We start from the raw sequence: 24,923 nt of genomic DNA, 5'->3' as shown, positions 1-24,923 counted from the left end.
ATTATTATAAACCAAACTTTTCGTTGTTTTTTTTTCTTTGCAACTGATTTCAAGATCATAATTCAAGCATTCGCGATTAAAACTTTGTATCGTTGATTAAAAAAATCTAAAGAGCCTGCAGGTTTTAAATTTCGATAACTTTTAGCACGTATTCTATAGCCAAAACAGCTTAAGCTATAATGAAGATGAAAATATGATTAAATTGGTTGTGTATGTTATATAAAATCGCTGTTGTACATATCCGTAGTATTTTGATTTCACACGAACGATAATGTAACGTGTTACTAAGAATATATACATTATACATTCACAAGTAGTTATACGTACATGTTGCAAATGTATATGCAAAGATATGTAAGAGTATTTCTCAATATACATCTTAGACACTCCTGTTTTTACGACTCTCGTAATTTTTCACCTTTTTTTTTTTCGCGTGAGCGTGGAATGAATATTCAAATACGGGTGACTCGATAGACGCTACGAAGACGTTTTTACGGTGCACGAACGAAAACCGCGTCTCGAGGAGAGCGCCTCGTCTCTCATTTCGTGGTCGCAGTGTTATCGAAGGTCGCGATTTCTCACTCAAAATGTCACCGTGCACGTTCAAAGTCCGACAAAGATCGTGAAAACTCGAATCGTATTACGAAACCGTGCGTGGCCGATAACTCGGTGCTCGATAAGCAGGCGCGTCTCAACAACGATAATTCTTGTCATCACGAGACATCGTGTATGCCACTCGTGGTTAATAATAAGTTGGAGTTATATCGCGCCACAACAATCCGATAATTTATTTCGTCTTTATCGATTTTCACTGAATGAGTGAGAAAACTTATTTTCGTCGCCACTATCAAATTGCGACGATGTTAATGCCACGCGTTCCCTCGTCATTATGAATCATAATAATTTCATCCGTACATTTCCACATTTAGACCTTTATATTTTTCGAACAAAAGAAAAAATGAATTTGAAGTAAACGAAAAAAGGAGAGAGTAACAATTAGAATAGTAACAATTATACTCGTAATATACCTATGTGTGCGCTCGCAAAGTTCTATCTATATAGTAAATGGAAATAAATTCACATAAATAAAAAATTGCAATTTATTTTGATTCATCTGAGTTCGCGTTTTAGATTCATTATTTTTGGATTCAAATGGATTGAAATACGAAGTGCACTTTTCATGTTAAATTCATATTATTTTAGATTCAAATGGATTCGAAAAATCTGAAGCGCGAATTCCGAAATGTCAAAATGAATTCATTTCTATCCATTTCAATTAACTTTCGTTTGCTAGGCATCGATGTGACCTAAATAATATGGTTTTTACGCGTACGGAAAGGGCCACGACACGCATTTTGAAGTGATTATTTACGTGGAAGTTCGTTTGCGGATAAATACGGTGACGGTCGGGGTATACCGCGTGCCGCCGTGTAGTTGCGAATAAATAACGGTGTTTAAACAGGACGACCGTCTCTCGAAAATTATGAGGTCGCCCCGTGGCTGTTGCGGCCCGTGACTCCGGTGGAATCCCGTGTTTTGCGCACGGAAGGGGAGAATGCAGCTGCACCAGCGATTAGTCGAACGCGTGACGTCAATGGCTTGTCTTTGCGAAAGTCTCGAGAGGTAGACGGCGAAACTCAAGGAGAGTCATCAAATGGGTTTTCCATGGGAGCACCGTACATTCTCGCACATTCGCCATGCAAGTGCGTTAACGGAGAAGCCAATTAGGTTTACCGAAACTCCGTTTCTTGGTAACAGAATGTTAATCACGTTTCGTAGAATAAAGTGATAAGAGAATAATAAGAAGATGGAGCGTCAGTTCAATTCGCCCTAAAGAAATACGCTCAACGTGAGCGTTGGTGGTCCGAAATGACACTCAAATTGAGTGTTAACCCTCAAGGTTTGGAGGTTTATTCGGGAGTTAATAAGCTCTCAAAGGAGAGTGTATTTTTCTATAAGAGCGCTTATTGCGCGGAGAAAGGTTTCTGAGTTTCCAATAGAAATATTTCAACGTTAATGATCATATTTGGTTGGAAGGGTGTTGATCAGGCGTTTTTCCAAGGCGGGAATATTTTCACGGTTGGGAGTCTCGCGGCCGAGTCTCATGGCTTCGCGCGAAAAAATTCAGGAAGGTTCTCTCGAGAGGTGCATCGTTCTTAGATTCCATCACTATATAGATAAACATTCTCTTTCTTCTCTCGGAGCCTTTCGAGAGGCCCCGGGAGAGAATAAGCAGTACGCTTTTGCCGTACTCGCTCGTATCTCTTTGGAGCTCCTATCCGCGTGCGCTCGTGTACGCGTGTATTCACGTGCACGTGAAGCGCTCTCGCGTCCGTACGATCAAAGTGGGAGGAGGTATTGTGTCTCTACGTCTTGCCTGAGAGAGAGAGCGCGAGCGCGCGCGCGCACGTGTGTCTGTGGGCATAATCGTTTATTTCGCGTCGACCTTTGCGGGGCACTACGTCAAAATGTCAGATGCGACCCCGCCTGAGCGCGAGGGAAGATGCACTGGGAACGCTGTAATGGGCTTACAAAGCGTAACAAACTGATGCGAGGTCAAACACACGACGGGCAATAAACACACGTAGAGATAAATGGGCCCTTAAGGTGCACCACACCGGGCCCGCCGGGAGGCGGGCGTTTCGTCTCTCGACGCGTATCTCCGACGTTTTGTTTGCCGCGAGATGAGCGCCGACGATCTGAGGCCGCGATACCCGAAACTCGCGCTTGTCCCGCCCGTTTTCAGAAATTAACGGTCTCGTTCGTTACGGCGCGGACGTTTGCAAAAAACAATCGTCTCTTTTGAGCTCTTTAATAAATTTATTTATAGATTCGACTCTTATCTGTTTAAAAATATATATATTTAGTAGAGGCGTGCGAATAGTTCGAATTCGAGCGACGAATCACAGTGGATTTGATTTGATACGATTCGAATTCAAATCACTGTTTATACATTTTACTAAAAATATATATTTATAAATAAATAAAGATCCAATTTACAAATAAATTTATTAAAGGATTCAAGAAAGACGATCTTAAAGATTCGAATTTGAATAGTTTGAATTTCGTAATCGTTGATGATTCGATTTTAAATCGATTGCATATTTTGATCGTTTCATTTGTATCTTCTGTGAGATTAATCTTGTAACGCGTAACAATCTTTATAATTAAAATATGGTATAAAGTGTTAGTCCTTTCGCAAATAAACTAATTCATAAGAAAAATGAGATATATTTCACAAAAGTATAGATATTCATTGTAGAAATTTTTTTATAACTAATACACATCGAAGAAAACACAAATAATATTTTCTTGCTAATACTTCGACTTTCTTTTCTTAGTGTATTTATTATAAAATCTTTTGTAAATATTTTGTAAAATTTTTGCGATTATTTTTTCTATTAAAACAAATCTGCAACGTTATTGAAAGTATTTTGTTACGTTTATAAATTAGTACATAATTCAAATCCGAGAAAATTTGAATTCGTATTCGTATAGTAAATCAAAGAGATTCGATTCGATTTCAAATACTCAATTCATACATCTTGAATTTTGAAATACATTTGATTGATATACATTAAAGAAATTTTTTTATATATTTATTTATACATATATATTTTTAGAGAGATATATAAATAGATACATTCGAGATATACTTTTCCTAGATATGTTAGCATTACGACTTTTTTTTCGTGTCGCGACATATTTATACTTGAGTTTTGTATCGACTTTCTCTTTATGAGAGATTTTACGTGAACACATTCCGCAATGTTCATAATTCATCCTTAACTTTTTTACAAACTCCGTCGTATCTCCTCGTTCATATTTGTCGTTGCCGGCATAAGTCAAATGCAATTGATTAAACGTAATTTTTAGAGAGAGAGTTTAACCTTGTCCGTTAATCTCCTTGGTTTCGTTAAGTCTCGAAACAGTCGCACGTCCCGGGCTGCAGACAGACGGTGCAGTACGATCGCCGTGAGCGACTCGCGGAGCGTAACAAACTGACGCGGGGTCAAACGCACGACGGGCAATAAACACGCTGAAAGATAAACGGGCAATCGGGTCCAGCCCGGGGCCCCGGGTCTCGGGGAAAGTGTTTCGTCCGCGGATATATTGGCGCGCGATGCCGGCCGCCGCCGCCGCCGCCGCTGCGAACAACGGTTTTCGCTTTCGCGCAGATCGATATGAGGAACAACAACGTATCGCCCGGATTACAAAAGAAGGCCGGTTTATTGCCTCTCCTCCCCCTTACGTACGCTTATAACGCACGCTAGCGTTCACTTTACGATCAAGCCGCGAACAGTTATCGAGGTTCACCTTACTCGTTACCGCCGCGCGCTATCTCCCGTGGGAATTGCTCCGCCGTAGAGACGCTTGGAAACGTATTGCGAAATCTGACGCGATTATCCGTTATTATCCGCGAAAGATACATCATTTTTTTTTTTACGAGACCCGACCTTCAAGGAAGTAATCGTATAATCGAATAAACTAGGGCGCAATCTGGGGTGAATGTTGTGTATGATTAATATAATACGTTCCGAGAGATAGTTACAATATAGAATGATTGAATGAACATTCGCGGAATAGGTTTAGTGGTTTTCTTTCTCTTAATGTGGCGTCTCTTTCTCGTGCTTATGCAATGTAACCGGTGCGTCCACCATTACGCGTTCGCATAGACGCGATCGCTGGCCGACCACCACAAAACCACAATCGCGCTCTAATTGCGAAGCATTAGCCACTTACGGTCAGAGTGCCCCTCGTGGATATACTCTCTCGGATCGATCTAGCCTTGGCCGCGACGGGCGCGAGAAACGCGCCCGCGTCTCGCACACGTCAGACGGCGGGCGGGCGTCTTAGCGCGCTGCTTTCTCTTCTCTACTTCTTCTGTTTTTTTTTGCTAATTAATCGTGCCGAATGACGGTATGTACGATTTACGATTTACGATCTTCAATGTTCTCTTTCAGATGCCGCAGACGGTGCCCACCGCGGCCGGCTACTCGCCGTCGTTCGACTACAGCACTTTTCAGTTCGATTTGTCCCTTCTGCCGGACGATTACAGCCCGACTGGCGGCGGCGGTCAGGTCTGCCTGAAGAGCTCGCAAATCAAGCAGGAGGCATGTTCGCCGCGCCCGGGATCCCCCACGATCTACCAGAGCCCGCCGTATCCAAACGGCGAGTTGCCGTTGTCGCCAAACTACTCGCACGAGGGATCTTCGCCGGGGTACCCGACGAGCCCCTATTACGTACCCAGAAGCCCTCAGAGCGCCCAGTTTTATCCCACCAGCCCGGAGCCATCGGTTAAGCAGCCGGTCAAGAGGGAGAAGAGCCTTGATCTTTTGGCCATCCTTCAGGAATCCAGGTAGATATCCTATGCCAATTTACTTTACGATTATGCGCAGTGTTGCGCTTAGATAACTTAAAATTATCTAGATAAAAATAAAATTTTCTATTACCTTATCTAAATAATTTTGAGGTAACATCGCTGTTGAGCAAATCAATTTAGAATATAAAAATCAGTAATCATAATTTTAAATTTGTAAATACTTATTAAAAACAAGATTTATTCAAATAGTTCAATTTGATAAAAAATGTTCCTCTTTGAAATGGATTAATACGCAAATAAAAATTAAAGTTAAAAAATATATAGGAAATATATAACACATTACGACTCTCAAAGTTCTTTGTAAAAGTTTTTGAATCGCTTATTGTTTTGAAACAACATTTACATTGTGCTACTATTTTTTTGATCTGCGCGATCCGCTGTTATCACTTAACAGAAAAAATCTTTATGTTAAGATAAATCGATAAATGATACCTTTGAGATTGAAGCTGAGTACTATATGTTATACCCGTTGTTGTTCATATTAACTTAGATAATTTGAAAAATATAATATTTTTTAAAATCTAAAATAGAGGTAGTATATATTTTGTTAACCTACATAAAGATGAGATAAAGTTATTTCTTTATGTACGTAATTATCTAGCTAATTTTATCTAGGTGTTTTTAATGCAAACATTGATTACGCGGAACATTTAAGATTCACTTTAGAAGCAAATAAATGCTTAAAGAAATTTCTAGTCGATTTTTTTCGTAGTGGAAATATCTAAGAACATTTTTTGCTCATTAGAACTTTAAATTCTCTTGGACTTACGTGTAATCGTTACATGCGACGTGGCTGAGATTAAAAATCGCTAATCGCTCGGATTTAGCGTCATGATTTGATTCTGAACGCTATTATTTATCGCGTTCCGTCATTTTCTTCGTTCGTAATCTTTTAACGGGAATGGATTGCGTATTTTCGCATGATTACAGACTCTTAGCCGAGAGTCTGGGTTACCGCGAGGACTCAACCGATTGCACGGTGCCCTGTACTCCGCCTCGAAGCGAAGAGGATATCTATAATAGTCTTGACGCCGACTTCCTGCCAAAGAAGGAGGACACTGGCGTGCAGGGGCACCCGTTGCTCAAAGAGATCCTCTTCAAGGAGGAGCCGCGATCCGTTTCTAGCAGCAACGGTTCGTCAGCGTCCTCTTTGTCCTCTTCCTCATCTTCGCCCAGTCCCTCGAGCGATTTCGAGAGTAGTTCGGCGTTGCACGAGCTTCTATTCAAGGGCGTCGTCCTTCGCAAAGACTTGACGGAGATTGCCAAGACAAACCAGCCTAAGGTGGAACGAGAATCGCGGGAGGATCTGGCGAATCCTCTGCGGAAGGAGGAGGAACTCTTCAAGGACGGTCAGAAGAGCGATCATCAGCTGCTGCGAGAAGTATTGAGAGACACCAGTTTCCAGAGGAAGTACAATCTAAGACCCGTCGATCTCGGTGGCGTCGGCACCGGGTTCGTCGAGGACATGGAGGCCGGCGAGTGCGTTGGCGACCTCGCCCGCGAGCAACTCGAGCCGGTCCTCAGTCTGGCCATCCAGCAATTGCAAAAAGATTTCGACAACACCTGCGTAGCGCTTGGCATTCACCCAGGTGAGTCGACTTTTCCCGTTAAAATCTCATGAAAATTTAATTGAAATTCTATAAGACTATTTTTCTTTAGCTATTTTTTTACGTCAAAATGTTGCGTAGTCTGATTATTATAATTTTTCTTAAAAACGGAATATCTTTGGAAACTCATTAAAAAAAAATGCACCAGATATCTTTTCATAAGCTTGTACGAATCGAATCGATCGAGACTTCAATTTACGGTCCATGCATATTCGTTATAATCGTCGGATAATGAAATAAAGAGCTGAATTGATATAAGGTATGATATAAAATCATACATCTTATGATTATCGATGCTATCTCGCTGGAGATTAATTGCAAGTAATGGGGAGTATAAGTGCGTATATCCTTATATAAGCACGCCATTTCTATAATAGTCGCCGTGACAATGGCTGCAATCACGTGCACGTTAATTATTATCATTATCAACCTTACGGTAATCATCGGGCAAGATTTATTCTCGCGTTTCTTAAGGTTTTATCGTTACATCTTTCGCTAAGAGCATCTCGACAATGTAACTCGCAAGAATTACCTATCCGTGATTTTCGTTCGTGTCGTTTTATCACACGGCAGATTGTAGCGCTCATTATCATTCTCATTATGAAAGTATTAAAATCGAATTAAGCACCCTCTTTTTTTTTCTTTAATCCTCTCAAACTACTTAGCGCCGTCATAATTTTGATGCAATGTTGAGATTTCGTTGGTATCTCACTTCTCTCATCTATAAACTCTCTCTTCGTGATCAGATACTGTGGAAATTCACTCGATGATGTATGGACGACATGATTACGAGCGAGCCATCAGAAATTCCGACGCGCACTTCGGTTTTCTCGGTTAAGTATCGGCTAGGCCTTGTTCCGTTAGGCCTTCTCGTTACCTTGCCGTGGGCAGTAATTTCGACGTCGTCGACGTCGTCGTCGTCGTCGTCGTCGTCGTCGTCGTCGTCGTCGTCGTCGTCGTTGTCGTCATTTTCGTTATCGTCGTCGTATATGCAACTAGTTCGTTTATTAATCTGAACCATGATGTCACGCTTGAAATAAGTTACCAAGTGTCACGTCGACATGCTTTCACGCGGAGTTGCGAAATTACGGTGCTGTGCCGTGACGAAGATCCACGTCATCGATATAATTGCGCGCCTTACAGATTTGTGTTCCTAATATCCTTTTGCGTTTATATACGCGACTGCTTCGTATCGCGCGAGATGTCGTAACACTTTGACATTTTTTTTTCTCGAAGGACACGAATATTCGTGTAGTTTGAAATATCGTCAGCGAAATCCTTCAAATATCTGATTATTCGACGCCGCGTTTTTTGATTGAGAACCGCCTATTAACTCAAATTAACGTCAGATTTCTGGCATTTAATTGCAGAGCCCAGACGCTGGAGCGCGGCGGATGTGGCGGCTTGGGTGCAATGGGCCAGGCGGCAATTGCAATTGCCTTCGGTGCCGATGGAGAGTTTCAACGTGGACGGCGCGACGCTGGCCTCCCTCACGGAGGAGGAATTCTGCCAGAGAGCTCCTCAGGTGAGCGCAAACTTACTTTCATCCGTTTCATCTTATTGTTAGCCGCAACTGGAACGCAGAAATACTCAGAGAGTTATATACGTGATTACAAAGTAGAGAAAAATGATCAAATTTGCTACATCATTTTGTTTTCGGCTAAAATTTTTTAAACAAAAGCCAAAAGTAAAACTTTAAAAACATGAAAACAAACTTTAAAAACATGGAAAGTGTGTTCTATCGGATGATATAACAGTCTTTATAATGCTGTTGTGTATTTTGTAATAAATAATGTTTTTGCAACATAATCCAAAAAGAGTATCTAGAAATTAGGTTTCAAAACTGATATAATAGACAGCAATGACAGAATTTAGATAGATGGCTCCGTAGAGAAAGCTATAGAAAAATATTAACTATAAAATAAATTGATAAATTAAATAATAAAATATACTTTTATGTATTAAATACCAAAATTTATAAAATTAAAAAACTAGAATTAAAACTTTTTACAAAAATTATGATTTTGGCACTTTATTAGTGAACGTTACGTTCGACATTATTTTTCCTACCTCGAGATATTAAAAGAAGTGTGAAAAAATTCTGAAATATGTGTTAACATTGTAGTTGAAGATTTCGTAGTCATTGTCTATTTTCACGAAGACCAGTTTACGTTGCCTAACGATTTTTGTTCCAAATCGCGCTACAAAGAAAATATGAAAGAGAAAAATATGAATAAAACAGTTTTAGAAAGTTACAAACCTGTAAAATTATGTAATATTATCAATAACTACTCATTATTATTTAAACTATATAGTTTACAATAAAAATCAAATTGCAAATTTTATTCCCGTTTTTTAAAAATTTATTTTTAGCATATTTTATACAGAGAAAAACCATATTTTTATCACTATTAATACAGTTCAATGTTTAATTTTCGAGAAGAAATGCGGTGTCGTTTTAAGAGGGCCAGTATTAGCGATTTTCTTCTATTCTTCTTGTTCATTATTTTTTCTTTTATAAAGATTTTACTGAGCGTCATCTTTTCTTGCAATTTTCTTATTTTCGACATTAAATATTTTGCATGCAGTGATCGAATTTGCTTGCTGAAAAAATTCTGATACATAAAGTCTAATTAAATGGGAAATAAAATTTCATTATTTGCTCCCGTTTCCTTAAAACTTTTAAACACCTATATTTCAGGCGCGTTTTAATTTTGAAGACAAAGGAGAAATCGCTCGAGATATTGTAAAAACATTTCGTATTAATTTCTCATTATTTATTTTTACTTTTACATCTTATCGTGTCTGACTTTTATTTTCTCGCTTCGTGTTAACCGCTTGCACGACTCGCAACTTTGACGTGTACCGTTACGCAATGCCTTGCGTCTGCGATGATCGACCTCGGGGATTGTACGTGCTCTCGACGAATCAATCAGTAGCACGATTTTTGAAACGATTTCATTTTACATTGACGTAAAAAAATCTGATGCGGTACGAAGAAAAAAAACCCACTTGATTTTGCGCGTGGGTTTTTTGCGCGATATTCTTTCCGTATTTCCGTATAAATACTCGATGATGTTAACAATAATAAAGTAATACTCGATCTTGCGAAAATGTAGCTTCTTATCTGCCTCATTGATATCGTTGGATTTTTCATGGGACTTATCTCGTTGCGTCACGAAAATTTATAATAGAATTTGCATTTATCGCGATAATTGTCATAGTGCCTATGTCTATTTTGTTCGTAATTTTTCATAATTTTAATAATTATAATTTTCGTAGATAATCACGTATTTAAAATTTGTCAAATTACTATATCATAAATATTTATTTAATTAATTAATTTTGAATAAATATCGGCGCTTATTAGTGAGCGTGATATAATAACCTGATGAATGTGAATCAGCACAAATTATAAATTCGTGTAGCAGTGAAATTACGGCAATTAAGGTTTAAATTTGACAACCAGGAAAGTTATACGCAATCCAGTGAGCGAGATTGTTATTTTATCCTTTTTATTACTGTAACAATCTTCGTCATGAACAAGTTTGCGTTTATTTGGTGAACAAACCAGAAGGGGACTTGAGAAATGTTCGTTGTCGAGGTCCGGTGAAAGTGAATTTCCTGGTAATCAATGCGCGCGTTTACGTTTCTTCTGCGTAATCCGTACCTAAAGACTAAATGGTAGAATACCTATATGCTGCTCAAGATTTCGACATAACGTAACAGAATCGGAATTCCCCCGAGAATCATTTGCCGCGTGAAAGTTACTCGTTTACGTCAGGGATACGGTTTCAGGGAAAGAGGCCCTTACAGTTTGCCCAAGGTTGTCAGCGTCTTTCTTTATTAATCAATTTTTTTTCAGATTGAAACTTACTCGTCGGTAATCTGATATTAGTAATATTGGCGATAAATATCAACGAGAAAGCTTTGATCAAATACAACATAAATAGTAATATTTTATATTACATATATATAAAATATTCAGAATTGGGTAATTAGTTAAAAAGTTAAATAATAAAGTTAAAAATTTAATAACTTTTAAAATTAAAATAGGAAAAGTTCTGAAAAAGTAAATCAAAATATGTATAAATGCTGTGAGAGCTAAAACAAGTTGTTCGTGTGAGAATTAATGTAATTGACAAACAATTATTGTTACAGACGTTTCGATCCTCTGATTTGGATCATCCTTAGTGTAAACTTATTACTTCATTCTAGATGCAATGATAATTAGGCGCAGGTACAAAAATTGACAGCCGAAAATGATGCAGTACTGAGGATGATCTAAATTAGAGGATCGAAACGTCTGTAATAATAATTGTTTGTCAATGACATTAATTCTTACACGAACATCTTGTGTTGACTTTCACGGCATTTATTCATGTTTTGATTTAATAACTTTTAACTTAGTTAATTTTAAATGATTTAAATTTTTACTTTAATTACTTGGTTACTTTTAAAACACATAAACTTTAACTTATTAACTTCTTTCCTAAGTTAAAAATTTATCTGTGTAAAGAAGAAAAAAATTGTAAAAGAAAAAATATTCCTACATAAAAAAATTCTTATATAAGATATTCGTAAAAAACAATATTTCTTTGTTATTTTAAATAATAATTAATTACAAATAAAATATTAAAAATTTGTTTGATGATTCACATTATAATTGTTTTGAGTAATTTAACATGAGTGATTCAATAAATTACAAATTTCTAATTTATATGATAATAACGCTTATTAAATTAAATTAAATTTTAATTTAATTAAAAATAATTTAATTTTAACGTAACTTTTAATCGAATTAGTTTTTTGTTCATGTGACTTTTAATGTAACTAAATTATTTTTATGAACCATTAATTTAATTTAGTTAAAAAATATATTAACTTACCAAATTCTGCGAATATTTTTGTTGCGCAATCACACAATTGTTAAAAGTTCAATTTTAATCACAAATATGTCTAACGCATATTTATACTACAAATACAATTCTTCTACATTGCAAATAATTTCTGATTTAAAAATATGCAATTGCAAATACCATGGTATTGATCAACACGTGAAGTTTCTTAATTACTTACATGGTACTATTAATGATCAGTTGTTGATATTCCGATGTGATTATTTGACGAACCGAAGTATGAAATTATCTTGTGAATACATCATTATTTGAAGAGAACTGAGAAAATAGCAAATTGCGACGGCTTCTTTCTGCTTTTCTGACATTGTGCATACAAGCCGCATTAAGTCGCTTATTAAATAACAAGTTTTATATTCGTCGAGCGTGTTAAAAACCGGTTGCGCTAATATCGATTATACTTACTGTGGATTGTAGTTAACCCTAAACTTGACAAAACTGAGATAAAGCTAAGGAAGTGAACTTGACATTCCATTATAAAATGAAGTATAATTTTAGCAAATTAGTTTTTCTCGAGAAGCGCAACCTCTTTTTTTACAATACTTTTCATCAGTATTATTGGTAATCTTTATTACTATGATGATTGTAGTAAAAAAAATCGCATATACAGCAAAATACATTTCCTCGCTTCATTACTTGGGAATTAATTTTTTCTCTCCCATTACTTTCCTGAGTTGAAGAAAAACAGGAAACATCAAAGTCAGATAAGAGTCGGTAATATTATCAATGCGGTAAACTCCGAACGATTATGTTATGTTTTTAAATCGTAAATAGGTAAATCTTGGAGTCCAGTCGATTGATGCGCATCTCATTATTCGTAGAGAATTACAGACGTGAGTCTAACGGAAATTAATAGCGAGTAGAGTAGCTGTGTGTATGGCGAGCAGCGGGGAAGTAGTCATGCATAATGGATTCCGCTTTGCGTCTAGTAATTGGATAATCGCGCTGCCAAGTACCACGGTAGTTCTCGTAGCGTGGAATCATGGTCAGGCTTATGGTCACGTTCTATCTGCGATCTCGAGAAGTCCTTTCCTCGTTCGTTCGTGCTTCGCTGATGCGACGTGCGGTCGAGTTTCCTTCGCGGACTTCATTCATGGCTCAACACAGAAATGTGCACGCGTACTCTCTCTCTATGCATCGTTCGTGAAAGGTTCATTCTGCCAATTTGAACTTTACAGCTTGTAATCGCTTGTAATCGATTTCATCTAGTCGGTATCAAATTAATATTCAATCGTACAGTTTTTCCCCTTTTGAAGCTGTCTATTAATAACTTGGTTTTCTCCAATTTTCTGCAACAGAATCGTAAAAGGTCAAACGAGTTGTCGATGGAAAACAGGTTTTTCTGGATTATTATAAATATTTTTCAAATTGAACAAAAGGTAAATTCAGGTAAAATATCGAAAAAAGTGAAAGAGCAGAAAATTGGATTGCATTTAACGAGTGGCGTTTAAGGCTGACGTGTAAGCTCCGGCCGAGTCATGCCACGCTCCTCGCCCCTCGACTCCTCGAAGAAATAATTACGGCATTCTTTGTGGTTTGGCATCGCGTCTTAATGGCGGCGATTATCGATACGCGAGAATATTTGTTTCTCGGAACGTTGTGAAGTATCCGAGTATGATCGCACCGCTGGATGAGGCACACGGGAATGCCGGCGCATTCGGATTACGTTGGCAGATCGTATAGGAAATGCCTCGTTATAAGCAGCGCACGATCTAATTTTAACAATTGCATTCTACAATTAATCGTTACATTCGGAATCGCTGCTTCGGAACAATAGCTATAAATATCGTTCCAATCATCCGAGATGGAGTCGCTCATCGAACGAGCATCTCCGGATGTCGGCGCGCGTTTGTGCACGGCGAGGATGTAACGGCGATACAGAACTTTGTGCGTGCGAGCGTGCGTGCGTGCGTGCGTGCGTGCTTGCGTGCGTGCGTGAGCACATACCGCTTGTCGGACACTTATTCCGCGATCAGCAGGATCGGCTTCGCCGTGCCTACCGGTGCGCGAGCCAGTGGCTCGGCAGAAACGATCGAGAAGTGGGTCAACCGCTCGAATGTCTTGCTTGCTGCGTTGCGTCTCTCTCAACGGAGCCGCTTTCTCTTCTCTCGCGCGCAACGCGACTCTTCTCCGTTGGAATTCTAACACTCCTAACGCGCTTCTCTTTCCGTCTCCATCTATCTCCGCTTTTCTCTTTCTCTCTTTCCGTCTATTCTTCCTCGTGCTCGCCTTTCGTTTTTAATCGCCCTCCTCCCTCCCCGTTATCTTGTAGAGAACCGATTCAGTTTTGATTCTGAACACACTTGAAATGTTTGGCATGCAGAAATAAATTGCGTGAGTCTGATCCGTTCAAATTAGAACATTGATGACTGCGCTGTTTGATGCGCGCATTGTTCGAAGCTGCGAATAATTTGGCTAATAATGTCGATGCGACACTGTTTATGTTGAAGTGCGGGAGCATGCTGCACGCGCAGTTGGAGATCTGGAAGGCCGCCGTAGAGGAATCACCACGAAACACTTTGGCCGCTTCCTGGAGTCCCGCCGGGGTAGTTCAGTCCCCGAACAGCGCCGTGACTCCGACAGTCGGAAACACAACGGCAGTTAGCCTCAAGGAATCTCCCTGCGCCATTGATTTCTCAGATGGTATGTTATGTGTTTCTTGTATTCTTCAGCGGACCATTATCTATATCGTGCGCGAAAAACTCTGCGTGATAAACTCGTTCAACGAAAAAATTAAGTGGACTTGCCTTATTTCTTTGTCCGATTCTACGCTCGAATGAAACGTAATGTAACAATGCGAAGTTGAACTACTAATGCTATCATAAAACGCGATATAGAAGAGAGTTGTTGAATGCGTACTAGTCTCTTAGAGCGTATCTCTCCAATATTTTACATTTTTACTTCATATAAATAACATTTAGTGACAAAAAATAAAAAGTAAATAAAAAAGAAATAATATAGACAAAAATTTAACAGGTGTCATCTTGCTTTGTGCATGCTATCAGCATGTTAGAAAATCAGATACATCTGATGTTTTTTCATTACATTATTTAGCTAATAATAACGTAATTATGCAATTTTATTTTAAATCATTATATTTTTATATAAGACGACTTGTGGAATATTTCACATTTGTTGTATATACATATTTACAATTATTGTAAATATTAAATCGATTCTTATCAATTCTATCAAGTTTTCTAATTCGTATCACCATAAATTTTGCTACAATACAAATAATTCTGATGTAAGATTGATGGTAATAAAATTAATAATTGCTACGGTAAAAAGATGTCGGTTATAAAAATTAATTTAAACCAATTTTATTTCGGTATTCTTACCTTTTCGTTATTGTTATTTTATTGCTTTTTCGATAAATTATTAATGAAATAACTTAGTTAATCATTTTTTATATTTTTAATTATTTTAATTTATAAATTCTATATTTTTGAAGACAATACGAATTAAAAAGTTATCCTGTTTCAAACGTAATTTTTTTCAACACGCAATTTTTCTAATAGTATTTACAGATTTTTTAAAATTCTATTCCACAATTAAAGTGTAGACATAAATATAATTTGAGCCGGTCGACTTTATGTCAAGAACAAAAAAAAATTTAAGAAATTTAAATTTTCTTTTTTCTTTTTTTTATATACTCTTATTCCAATACGTCTCTTATTCCAATACAGTTGTTAATGTGTACCAATATTTACATAAAAATTTTTGCAGACTGTACAAAACAAAAATGGTTAGAGATACAAACCAGTACAGCATAGAAAAAGCATCGCAAAATATTACTGCAATATTTCAGTAACATTGCAGCGGTAAAACGTCCGCTTCAGAAATATTGATACGTAATGTTGCAGCAACTCTACAGCAACATAAATAATATTGTATTAACGTTGCTGCAACATTATGTATCAATATTTTTGAAGCGGACATTTTATCGTCTGCAATATATATGCCGCAATATATATTGCTAAAACATTGCAACAATATTTTGTAATATGTTTGATATTTTGTGCTGTACAGATACATGATAAAATAACGTTGTGTTCTTACAATTAGATATTTAATATGAATGCTTAGAGTGTGCTTGAAAATTTTTATGCAGTTACATGCGTGCAATATTGATGTAGTAGTATATGTATAGTGACGTTTTGATATTTCGCGTAAATTATACGTATATATTATAAATCGTACGTGTGTAAGTCATTTTAAGTCGATAAATCTCGTGACTTTAGCATTTCCTTAAAAGATCACAGGTACGTTTTAGGCGACCGGTTTTCTAAATTAAGATAAATTGGGGTATTATGGCCATACAGAAAAGATGACCATAGTCTATAATTTCTCCAGTAATTGCTAAATAGTGCATTTTCATAGTCATTATGAAAGATAATCAATATTTATAGTATTTTATATGCGTACACTATTCGAAATAATTTTATTCTGAATATTATATAATGCTTTTACTTTTCACTACTTGCAAAGTTTTGCATGTGTCCTCTAAAAGCTGCTATAACGTCAAATAAATTACTGTTAAGCTATCATAATCAACGTTACGTATATAATAAAGGAATCTAAATTGTAACATGACTTATAATTTGTGCTTTTATTTTCACTATTTATTTAAATACACTATGATTATCTTTTTCTTACAATTTGGCCAAGATGGCCCACTTTATTTTTTCATACATTGTTTTTCTTTAAATTATAGAAATCTGTTTTTTTCCTTACTTTAAAAGAATTATAATTATTATGTTATTATTGCAATATTAAATTTTAAAATTTTTATGTTATTATTGCAATATTATAATTATAACTAAGTCATATATAATTATATATATAAAAGATATATATACGTGTTTATACTAAACATATAAGTTTTATTTATCACTTTAGAAAATATTACATTCATTTTTAACATGAAACGTGTATAGCCAACTGTCTCATAATACTATGGCCATCTTTTCCTTAAAATTTTGATAAGATGGCCAATGCATATGTTATAATATTCTGTTAATATTAAATTTCTAATAAGTATTTTCTCTTTAAATTCAATAGTATTATTAACTTTAATATTCAGTGAAGTGATATGTCAAACATTATTAAAAAATAACAAAAATAAATATACGTTTTTTGCATTTTGAAAAACTATGGTCATCTTACCCGAGTTTACCCTACATCTTACGCAGGAGAAGTGAATGTAATGACAGCACGAAATAACAGACGATTGAAAAATTAAGCTACAATTTCAAACCTTGATTGGCATCCAAAACGGCACCAAATGCAAAGCATAGTAAAAAATAACTTAAGTTTTACGCATTTAGCAACTCTTCCCTAAGCCAGCCAATCGTTTCTTATTCCTCACCCTATGTGTCTTCTTGATTTTCTGCGCGCAGACGAGGACGACGATTGCGCTTCCGCTCAGGGCGGCGGAAACAGTGGTAACGGCGGCAACGGCGGTGGCAAGATGCGCAACGGCGGCAGTCACATCCACCTCTGGCAGTTCCTGAAGGAGCTGCTGCAGAGTCCAGGGGTTCACGGCTCCTGCATACGTTGGCTGGATCGCAGCAAGGGGGTCTTCAAGATCGAGGACTCGGTGCGCGTGGCACGGCTCTGGGGTAAGCGGAAGAATCGACCGGCAATGAACTACGACAAGCTCAGCCGCAGCATCCGGCAGTACTACAAGAAGGGCATCATGAAGAAGACGGAGCGCAGCCAGAGACTGGTATACCAGTTCTGCCATCCTTATTGTCTATAAGGGAGATTCCTCCGTCTCTTCTTCCGCCTTCCCTCTCCTTTTCCCGTGTTACCTTCCTCGTATCTACATGTCCTCTTAATCTCTCTCCCTTTGTGCGAGTGGGCGTCCGCGATCTGGAGCGAGTAACCTTGAGAAGAGCCCAGCACAAAGATTGAAAGGTAAAAGAAAAAAAAAAAAAGAAACAAGAAAGTACGGATCCGCTATGCTCGATATTATCCCGCGACGATAACGCCGAGCCACGGCCGGGTCCACTTAAGTACGCCCGTTTTGGGCGATCACTTTCGCCTTACATTTATTCTCTTCTTTTCTCACTCTCCTTCACTTTCCCTCTCTGTCTCCTGTCCGCGTGTATATGCGTGTGTATGTGCGTGCGTGCATGCGTGTGTGCATGTGTGTGTGTTTGTGTGTTTGTGTGTGTATCCGAGTTTCCTCTTCGTCCTTCTTTTTAAATAATAATATATACATAAGCACGCGATTTTCTAACGAGTCGCCTTTTCATTTCGGCGAAGCTCTCGGTACGAGGCGAAAACGCGAGCGGATGGAAATTCGCCAGAGAAAAGGGAAGAAATGACTCTTTCCTCTCTATTCTCACACGATCGCTTGTCGGCACCAGTTCGTCGGATCTTCGAGTTGTTTATAGTAACGCACGCGACACGTCGACGAGGCATCACGCAATGAGCGCGCGGAACTATTCGCCGCTGCTTGATGCTCTGATCTCGCCGTTTCTCGAAATGATAGCGAACGGAGATAAAATCTAAGGAGATAATCTATTTTTTATACCGAAAGAAAAAAAAAAAGAAAAGTTTCAAACGCGCACGCCCCACGACGCCGTTCTCTGCCATGCTGCGTCGCGAACGAGCGAAAATACGAAACAAAGAAGAAAACGTCAATCGTACAGGTAAAGTATCGCGTAATGTCGCGCGCGTTTGACGGAAGATGAAAATATCTTCGCCGACATAATCATTACCTGCCCGCGACGGGATAAGATTGTTAATTACATTTTTGCGCATCTTACGACCTCTGACACGCGCGCGGAGTTCGCGGAAATATTTTTACCGGTACGGGAGAAGGTGTTTATTAAGTTGTCGAGAGTGCCTTAGGCGCGTGCGGTGGGAATCGCGATGATGCCGAAGGACGCGGCGCCGCCGCCCGCCGCCGCGTTCGAGCCCGGAGCTCGAGGCTCGATTTCTGATCGGATCGCGGACGGCGATTGTCGCGAGAAATTATTTCGCGCTCGCGCGATCGCGAGGAACCTTTCCGTTCGAGGAAACGACGGCACAGAAAGAGAACAATTATTTGCGGCGGTCGCGTTGCGCTCGAGGCATCCCAGACGCACAACTGGTGCTGGTGATTTTGGTCCCATATATCTATGATATATTAAATACTGTATGTTCCATGAACGATTAGGCTTTAAGACTTAGTTGCGTAAGTGTATCGGGGACTCACGTGAGTCACCCTTAGATTACTCCAAGAGATTTCTTGTCTTTTTTTTTTTTTTGTTTCTCACACTCTCGTTTCTCGCTGCAGCGTATACCGCGCGATCGCGATTGCGACGTCGATCGCGGCGATCCTTTGTGCTTTTAGTTCGTAAACGGCTCTCACGCGTCTCTGTACTTCATCCTTCCTTTCACATTATTCTTGTTTAGCAGGCTTCGAATTAACTTTCAGATTAACAAAAACTTCATTGCACTTCTCCATTTCTATCGCGCAAATTGTCGGGAAATTGGGGATTCTTGCGTCATTCTCTGTCGCTTTCTCTTATACGAAATACTTTTTTTTGGATATTTTAGTAAGCTTATTTGCAATTTTGAGTTACAATACGTATTCAATACAATTAATATAGAATTTCACGAACTTTGATGTAATTATAAGCGTAAGAGTTTTACTAACGTATCCACGTTCGCTCACCAATTGGTTGTATATATATATATATATATATATATATATATGTATAGATATGTACGACATAATACTTCTCGTATTTGTTTTATTTATTTAATCAAGTCTGTTTTATAGTTGAGATAATGGTACGGTCTTGCCGTTTAATATTGAAAGCTCTTTGGCATAGCATTCCATTGATTCTGTGACTGATATCGGTACCGTTTCAGTTCGCTTGAGTAGCTCACGGATTTAACGTCGAAGATTATTCTGCGGCCGTGCGAAAGTGCAATTGATGAACAAGTACAATTACGTCCGTGCACTTGTTAGCGTTGAACTTGAATCATTCCGGCTCGCTTTGACCGTGCGACGTTCATTGTTTCAGAATCGTAATAAATACATTAGCTACGTTGTTGAAAAACTCGAAGCTGAAACATCGATTTGCATTTATTTCTCAACATTTTACAATAAAATATTCACAAACTATCTATTATTACTTTACCCGTACAATGATTTATGAGATTGTTGCTTGACATGATTTCATATTTGCGACGAGTAATCACCCTTTAATAACGACATTCGAACTGCTGAAGAATCCAAGTCCATTGTTTCGAACGCAGAACTTAAAGCCAAAGACAAGGCAACGTGAACGAGCGAATACCAGATAAGTCTGTCAGATAGGAAATGAATTTGCTCGCGTAATTAGATCGTAAAGCGCGCTTCCACGGTTGCTGGATTTCTACGACGCGATACATTATTTTTCATACGGCCTGGCATGGAACTCTCATCAAATCGGAAGTAGACCGAAACAGGACCTCAAAACACTATTGTTTAGTGCAATTAAAATTAATATAATTTTTTTTTAATTAAGAAAAGTATTACAGATTTTACTCCGAGGCATGACAAATTAATTCTTTTCGCAACTTTGAATTTCCGATAAAAGATACTATCATATCTTAATTTAATAACTACTTTGATAGTAGTTTGAATCGGTATGAAAAATTCTTTCTGTTACTTCACAAAATTATATAAACACTATGCAATAAAAAAAATTCTTTTCTCGATAAAATAATACAGAGACTTTTGCGATCGCTAAAAGTATTTATATTAAAGATCGTTTGCAGTCCGTTTTGTGCCAGGCCTTACCGCATTCTATAAGTTTAACGGTAGTTGGTTCTTTAATTTCACGATAAAGTGCAAAGGAGACCCAAAAGCAGGAAGGCAGAGATTTATCCTTGGTAGCTGCATAATAACAGAAAGAAAGAATGGACGGACATGACTAAACCTGAGGAGTACGATTAATTTTGTAGCTAGGCGAGAGGAATGATAAATCCGGGCGAAGCGACGCAAGTAACAGGATAGATCCCAATCGTGCGATGTAACATTGCAATGCGGCCATTTGTTATATATAACTGACTGTTTATTTATTAAATTATTAATTACTAACGATAAGATACAATTGTAAGACTAGAGATAATGTGAATATATTTTTCTATACAGCGTTTATTAATAGACGTATTTCTTGTTTAAAATTACAATAACTTTTTAAAAATAAAGTATCAAAGCTATCGATATTTTCTATAGCATAAAAATGATTAAGGAAATATAATTTATTAAAACAAATCGTAGAAAAATTATTCCATTCAGCAAATAAAATCTAAATATTGTCAAATATTTATATTGCATAAGAGGTACGTATAATCGTTATCAAATTGTTATGAGATTACTAATGTTGGAGTTTATTAAAACCAGTGCAATTTACTTATTTTACTGAAAAAAAAGCGTTGAAAAGTGATTTAGTGAGAGGAAATTGTGCTTCCATTTAAAGATGTGCAAATCAGAATTTTTTGATACCGAATCGAATTGAATTGAATCGAATTTAGTTTCTTTATTCGAATCAAACCGACAAAATTTTACCCGAATCGAATTGAATTAAATCGAATCGTTAATTTGTCCCGGGAAAAATTTTTTATATATAATTATGTAAATTATGTGTAATTATATATATTTTAATATTGATATATGAACATACTTGATATATAATTTTATATAATTATATAGAGAGAGAAATTTTTCCTATGGTAACTTTTAATAAACATAATTACTATTAGATTAAATATTAATATATAATAACAAAAAATTTTCACGTTGTAAAAGAAATAATATTGAATATATAATGTAGTCATTTTAAATATGACTTTATAAGATTATCAATACATGATTTGTACTTGAACCTTTTAGATTAGAAATTTTTAAATAGTTCGGATTCGAATCATTTAAATCCGAATCAAATCGAATCGAATCGAATCGAATTTTATCGGATTTGATTCGATTGATATTTGAATAGTTTGCACATCTTTACTTCCATTTTTCCAGTGACTTTTGGCAATCGGAACATAATTATTGACGTTCGTGAGCGCATTAAAATTTTGTAAATATTTATGACTATATGTATAAAAAAGAATATCTTTTTTATTCGATAATCGTACAATTAAGACGTTGCTGATTTTGTATAAGCAGAGATTTAATTAGGATTAAGCGTTGATTTCCTACGTAACTGATCTTGCACTGCAAGACATTTTGTTATGCATATATTATATATATTTATATATCCATGTTCGACTGTTGTAATGAGATTAGGGTGGATTGGAGAGTATACGTGGTAATAATCGTAGTCAAGGCTGTTCTCAAAGCACGTTGGGAAATTGACATAAGAGAACAATGCTATCGAAAATCTGTTGCGTAGTCTCAAGACAGATTAATATTGATTATAGTGACTGGAACATTTTAATACATTTCGCACATGGACTGAGATAAGTCTTGATGAAAGCAATAATATTATTATTAAGGATACATTATTATATAGATATAAATATATATATATATATATATACACATATATATATATATATATATATATACACATATATATAGATACATATATATACACACATATATTTTCTTATGACACATATTTGTTGCTGCCGACATTCGGAGCGAGATACTAACACAAAGCAGAGAAAAATAAAACAAAATAAAAATTTCATGAAACGCATGTTCGATATTTATTTCCTGTCTTCCAGATTCCTCAAATTTGCGTTTGTATCATCTACAATCCCTGGAATTTTCGTTATCGACACTAAAGTAATGGTTCGCACTTTTTGAAATATTAAAGAATTTCGCGGTTGAGAGGCGAAAGCGACCGAGTGAAAGTTTTTTTGGTCGAATTTCTAATCGTCACTGACGTTAAGAGTCGATCAGTGGGCGAGTGAATCACCGTATCTAAATTCCGAACACGCGGCGCGCGCCGTAGCAAATGTCTTCAGTAACTCTCTATTAAAAAAACAAACTTCTTTCGCCGTAACCAGTTCAAAGAATATTTTTCGTACCTTTTATAAATATATATTATAATGAATACATAATGTGAAACACAACTAATACAAGTATTCCTCTATTTAAGACTACTTTGATTTACGAATTTACGATAATTAATATGCGTGATTTCAGTTTTGTTCAGTTTTTAATCATTTTTTAAAGTTAATCTACATTTAAGCTGAATATTAATTTTATTAACACCAAATATTAAGAATTATATTTAAAAAAACACAGTTTTATGTTATTACTTTTTAAATTAAAGTCTGTAATAATTTTTAGTAATAAAATAAGTAGATTTATTTTAATTTTATAAAAAATTTTTTATTTATATAAAATAATATCACTAATATCTCAGTTTAAACTATATATATGTATGTATATATTTAGCGGTAGTTTAGCGCATTTAACGCTAAATAACAATAATTATTTGATTAAAGGGATAGTATTAGCAAATTAGAGTCAAGCGCTATAGTTAATGATCATTTAGCTATTGTATAATTATTCGATTAATTCGATACATGATTAAAGTCTCGGAATATAATCCCGTCATAAATGTTGGGGCACTGTACTTTAAAAACAATATCTTTTATGTTATTTTTTTAAGATATTCTATAAAAAAATTGTTTTGTTATCTTTGCGATTAATTGATAAGAGGACGGTTGGCGCACAATAGAAAAAGGGCGAGTATTTTTGCAACTTAAAATTTATTGATAGAAGAAAGTCGCCAATACTAATATATTGGAATATAAAATTGCTGTGTAGCGTAAAGTGGTACATCTCTCTGTGAAAACAATAATTATGAAATCTGTTACAATGTTGACAGATGTGTTATGAATTTTTTCATATCTTCTTTAATATCTTAAGGAAAAACGATGTCGGATGCAATAGTTCTATAACGTAAACACTAATAAAGTGTCAAAAATCAGAGGAAGAAATGAAATAGGAATTCTATTTTAGTCTTTTGATTTTATAAACTTTGTTGTTCAATACATAAAAATATTTTACAGTTATTCAGTTATTATTACAGTTCATCAATTTATTTTGTAATTAACTTTTTCTCTACAGGGCCGTATTTGAATTCTATTATTACTGTGTTAGTTTTAGAGTCTAATTTCTCAAATGCTCTTTATGACTTATACTGCAAAAATATTAATTAAGGTAACTGTATTATATGGCCTACCTAAGTTTTACTTTTTCCTCTAATTTTTTGCATGGTCCACAATTAAAAACTGATAACCAGATTTAAATTAGAAAACATTTCTAAATATTAATTTAAAACATGGGACAATGTCAAATATTTATGTGAAGATTTTTAGAAAAGATACTATTTAGATCATATTGGATATATTTGTACTCAATATGGTCTAATTATGTTTTCCTCTTTTTTATAAAAAAATGTTTGAAAAATAGATAATAAAGTAATCTAATGTTGCATTTACAAGTTTATAAATTTATTATCACATTGACATGTTTATTAATATATTGATGTATAAGAGTACATAAAGACCTATTTTTGTCAACAATTTATTAAGTAAACAATTGACTTATCTTTACTCTTCCCCCTTAAAATCATGGCTTGTGAATCGCAGTTTAGTAGATGAATAAAATTTATGATCTAAAATAATTAAAGTACCGAAAAAATATTACAATCGTGTATGTACTTATTATTGATCTAGATCATATTGGTTTAATTTTGTAAAGAATTTTTTTCTTTGGTTATAATCAGGACAAAAATATAAATTAAATACAATAGTGTAAAGTATAAATATAGAGCTACAATAATATGAATTACAAAGATTAATAACTATCACTTGATAGTTATAGAAAGCAGTAACTTTTGTTCATGAAATAGATAAGTAGATTATGTGAAACACAATCAGAACAATTCTATTTTTTGACCTTACTGTCAACAACAGAATAAACAAACTGACTCAACTGTTGTAAACAAGTCACGTTGTCAGCCTGTACGACATACTAACACTATTTGTTTAATTCACCAT

At 36.0% G+C, this 24,923-nt stretch overlaps 1 protein-coding gene across 1 annotated transcript in view; it reads left to right on the top strand.

The window, feature by feature from the left end:
* LOC105202446 (DNA-binding protein D-ETS-4) overlaps positions 1–22,603 on the top strand; it is a 59,928-nt gene extending 37,325 nt beyond the window's left edge. Inside the window, exons 2-6 of the mRNA XM_026136465.2 lie at positions 4,965–5,359; positions 6,314–6,972; positions 8,361–8,515; positions 14,357–14,549; positions 17,309–22,603. Coding sequence (XP_025992250.2) covers positions 4,965–5,359; positions 6,314–6,972; positions 8,361–8,515; positions 14,357–14,549; positions 17,309–17,670 — 1,764 coding nt within the window. The 3' untranslated portion in view covers positions 17,671–22,603. The remainder of the gene's footprint in view (positions 1–4,964; positions 5,360–6,313; positions 6,973–8,360; positions 8,516–14,356; positions 14,550–17,308) is intronic.
* The last annotated feature ends 2,320 nt before the right edge of the window (positions 22,604–24,923 follow it).

This window comes from Solenopsis invicta, chromosome 10 (genome assembly GCF_016802725.1).
Source record: "Solenopsis invicta isolate M01_SB chromosome 10, UNIL_Sinv_3.0, whole genome shotgun sequence".
Classification (NCBI taxonomy): domain Eukaryota; kingdom Metazoa; phylum Arthropoda; class Insecta; order Hymenoptera; family Formicidae; genus Solenopsis; species Solenopsis invicta.
This window is presented reverse-complemented; position numbering and strand designations above follow the sequence as displayed.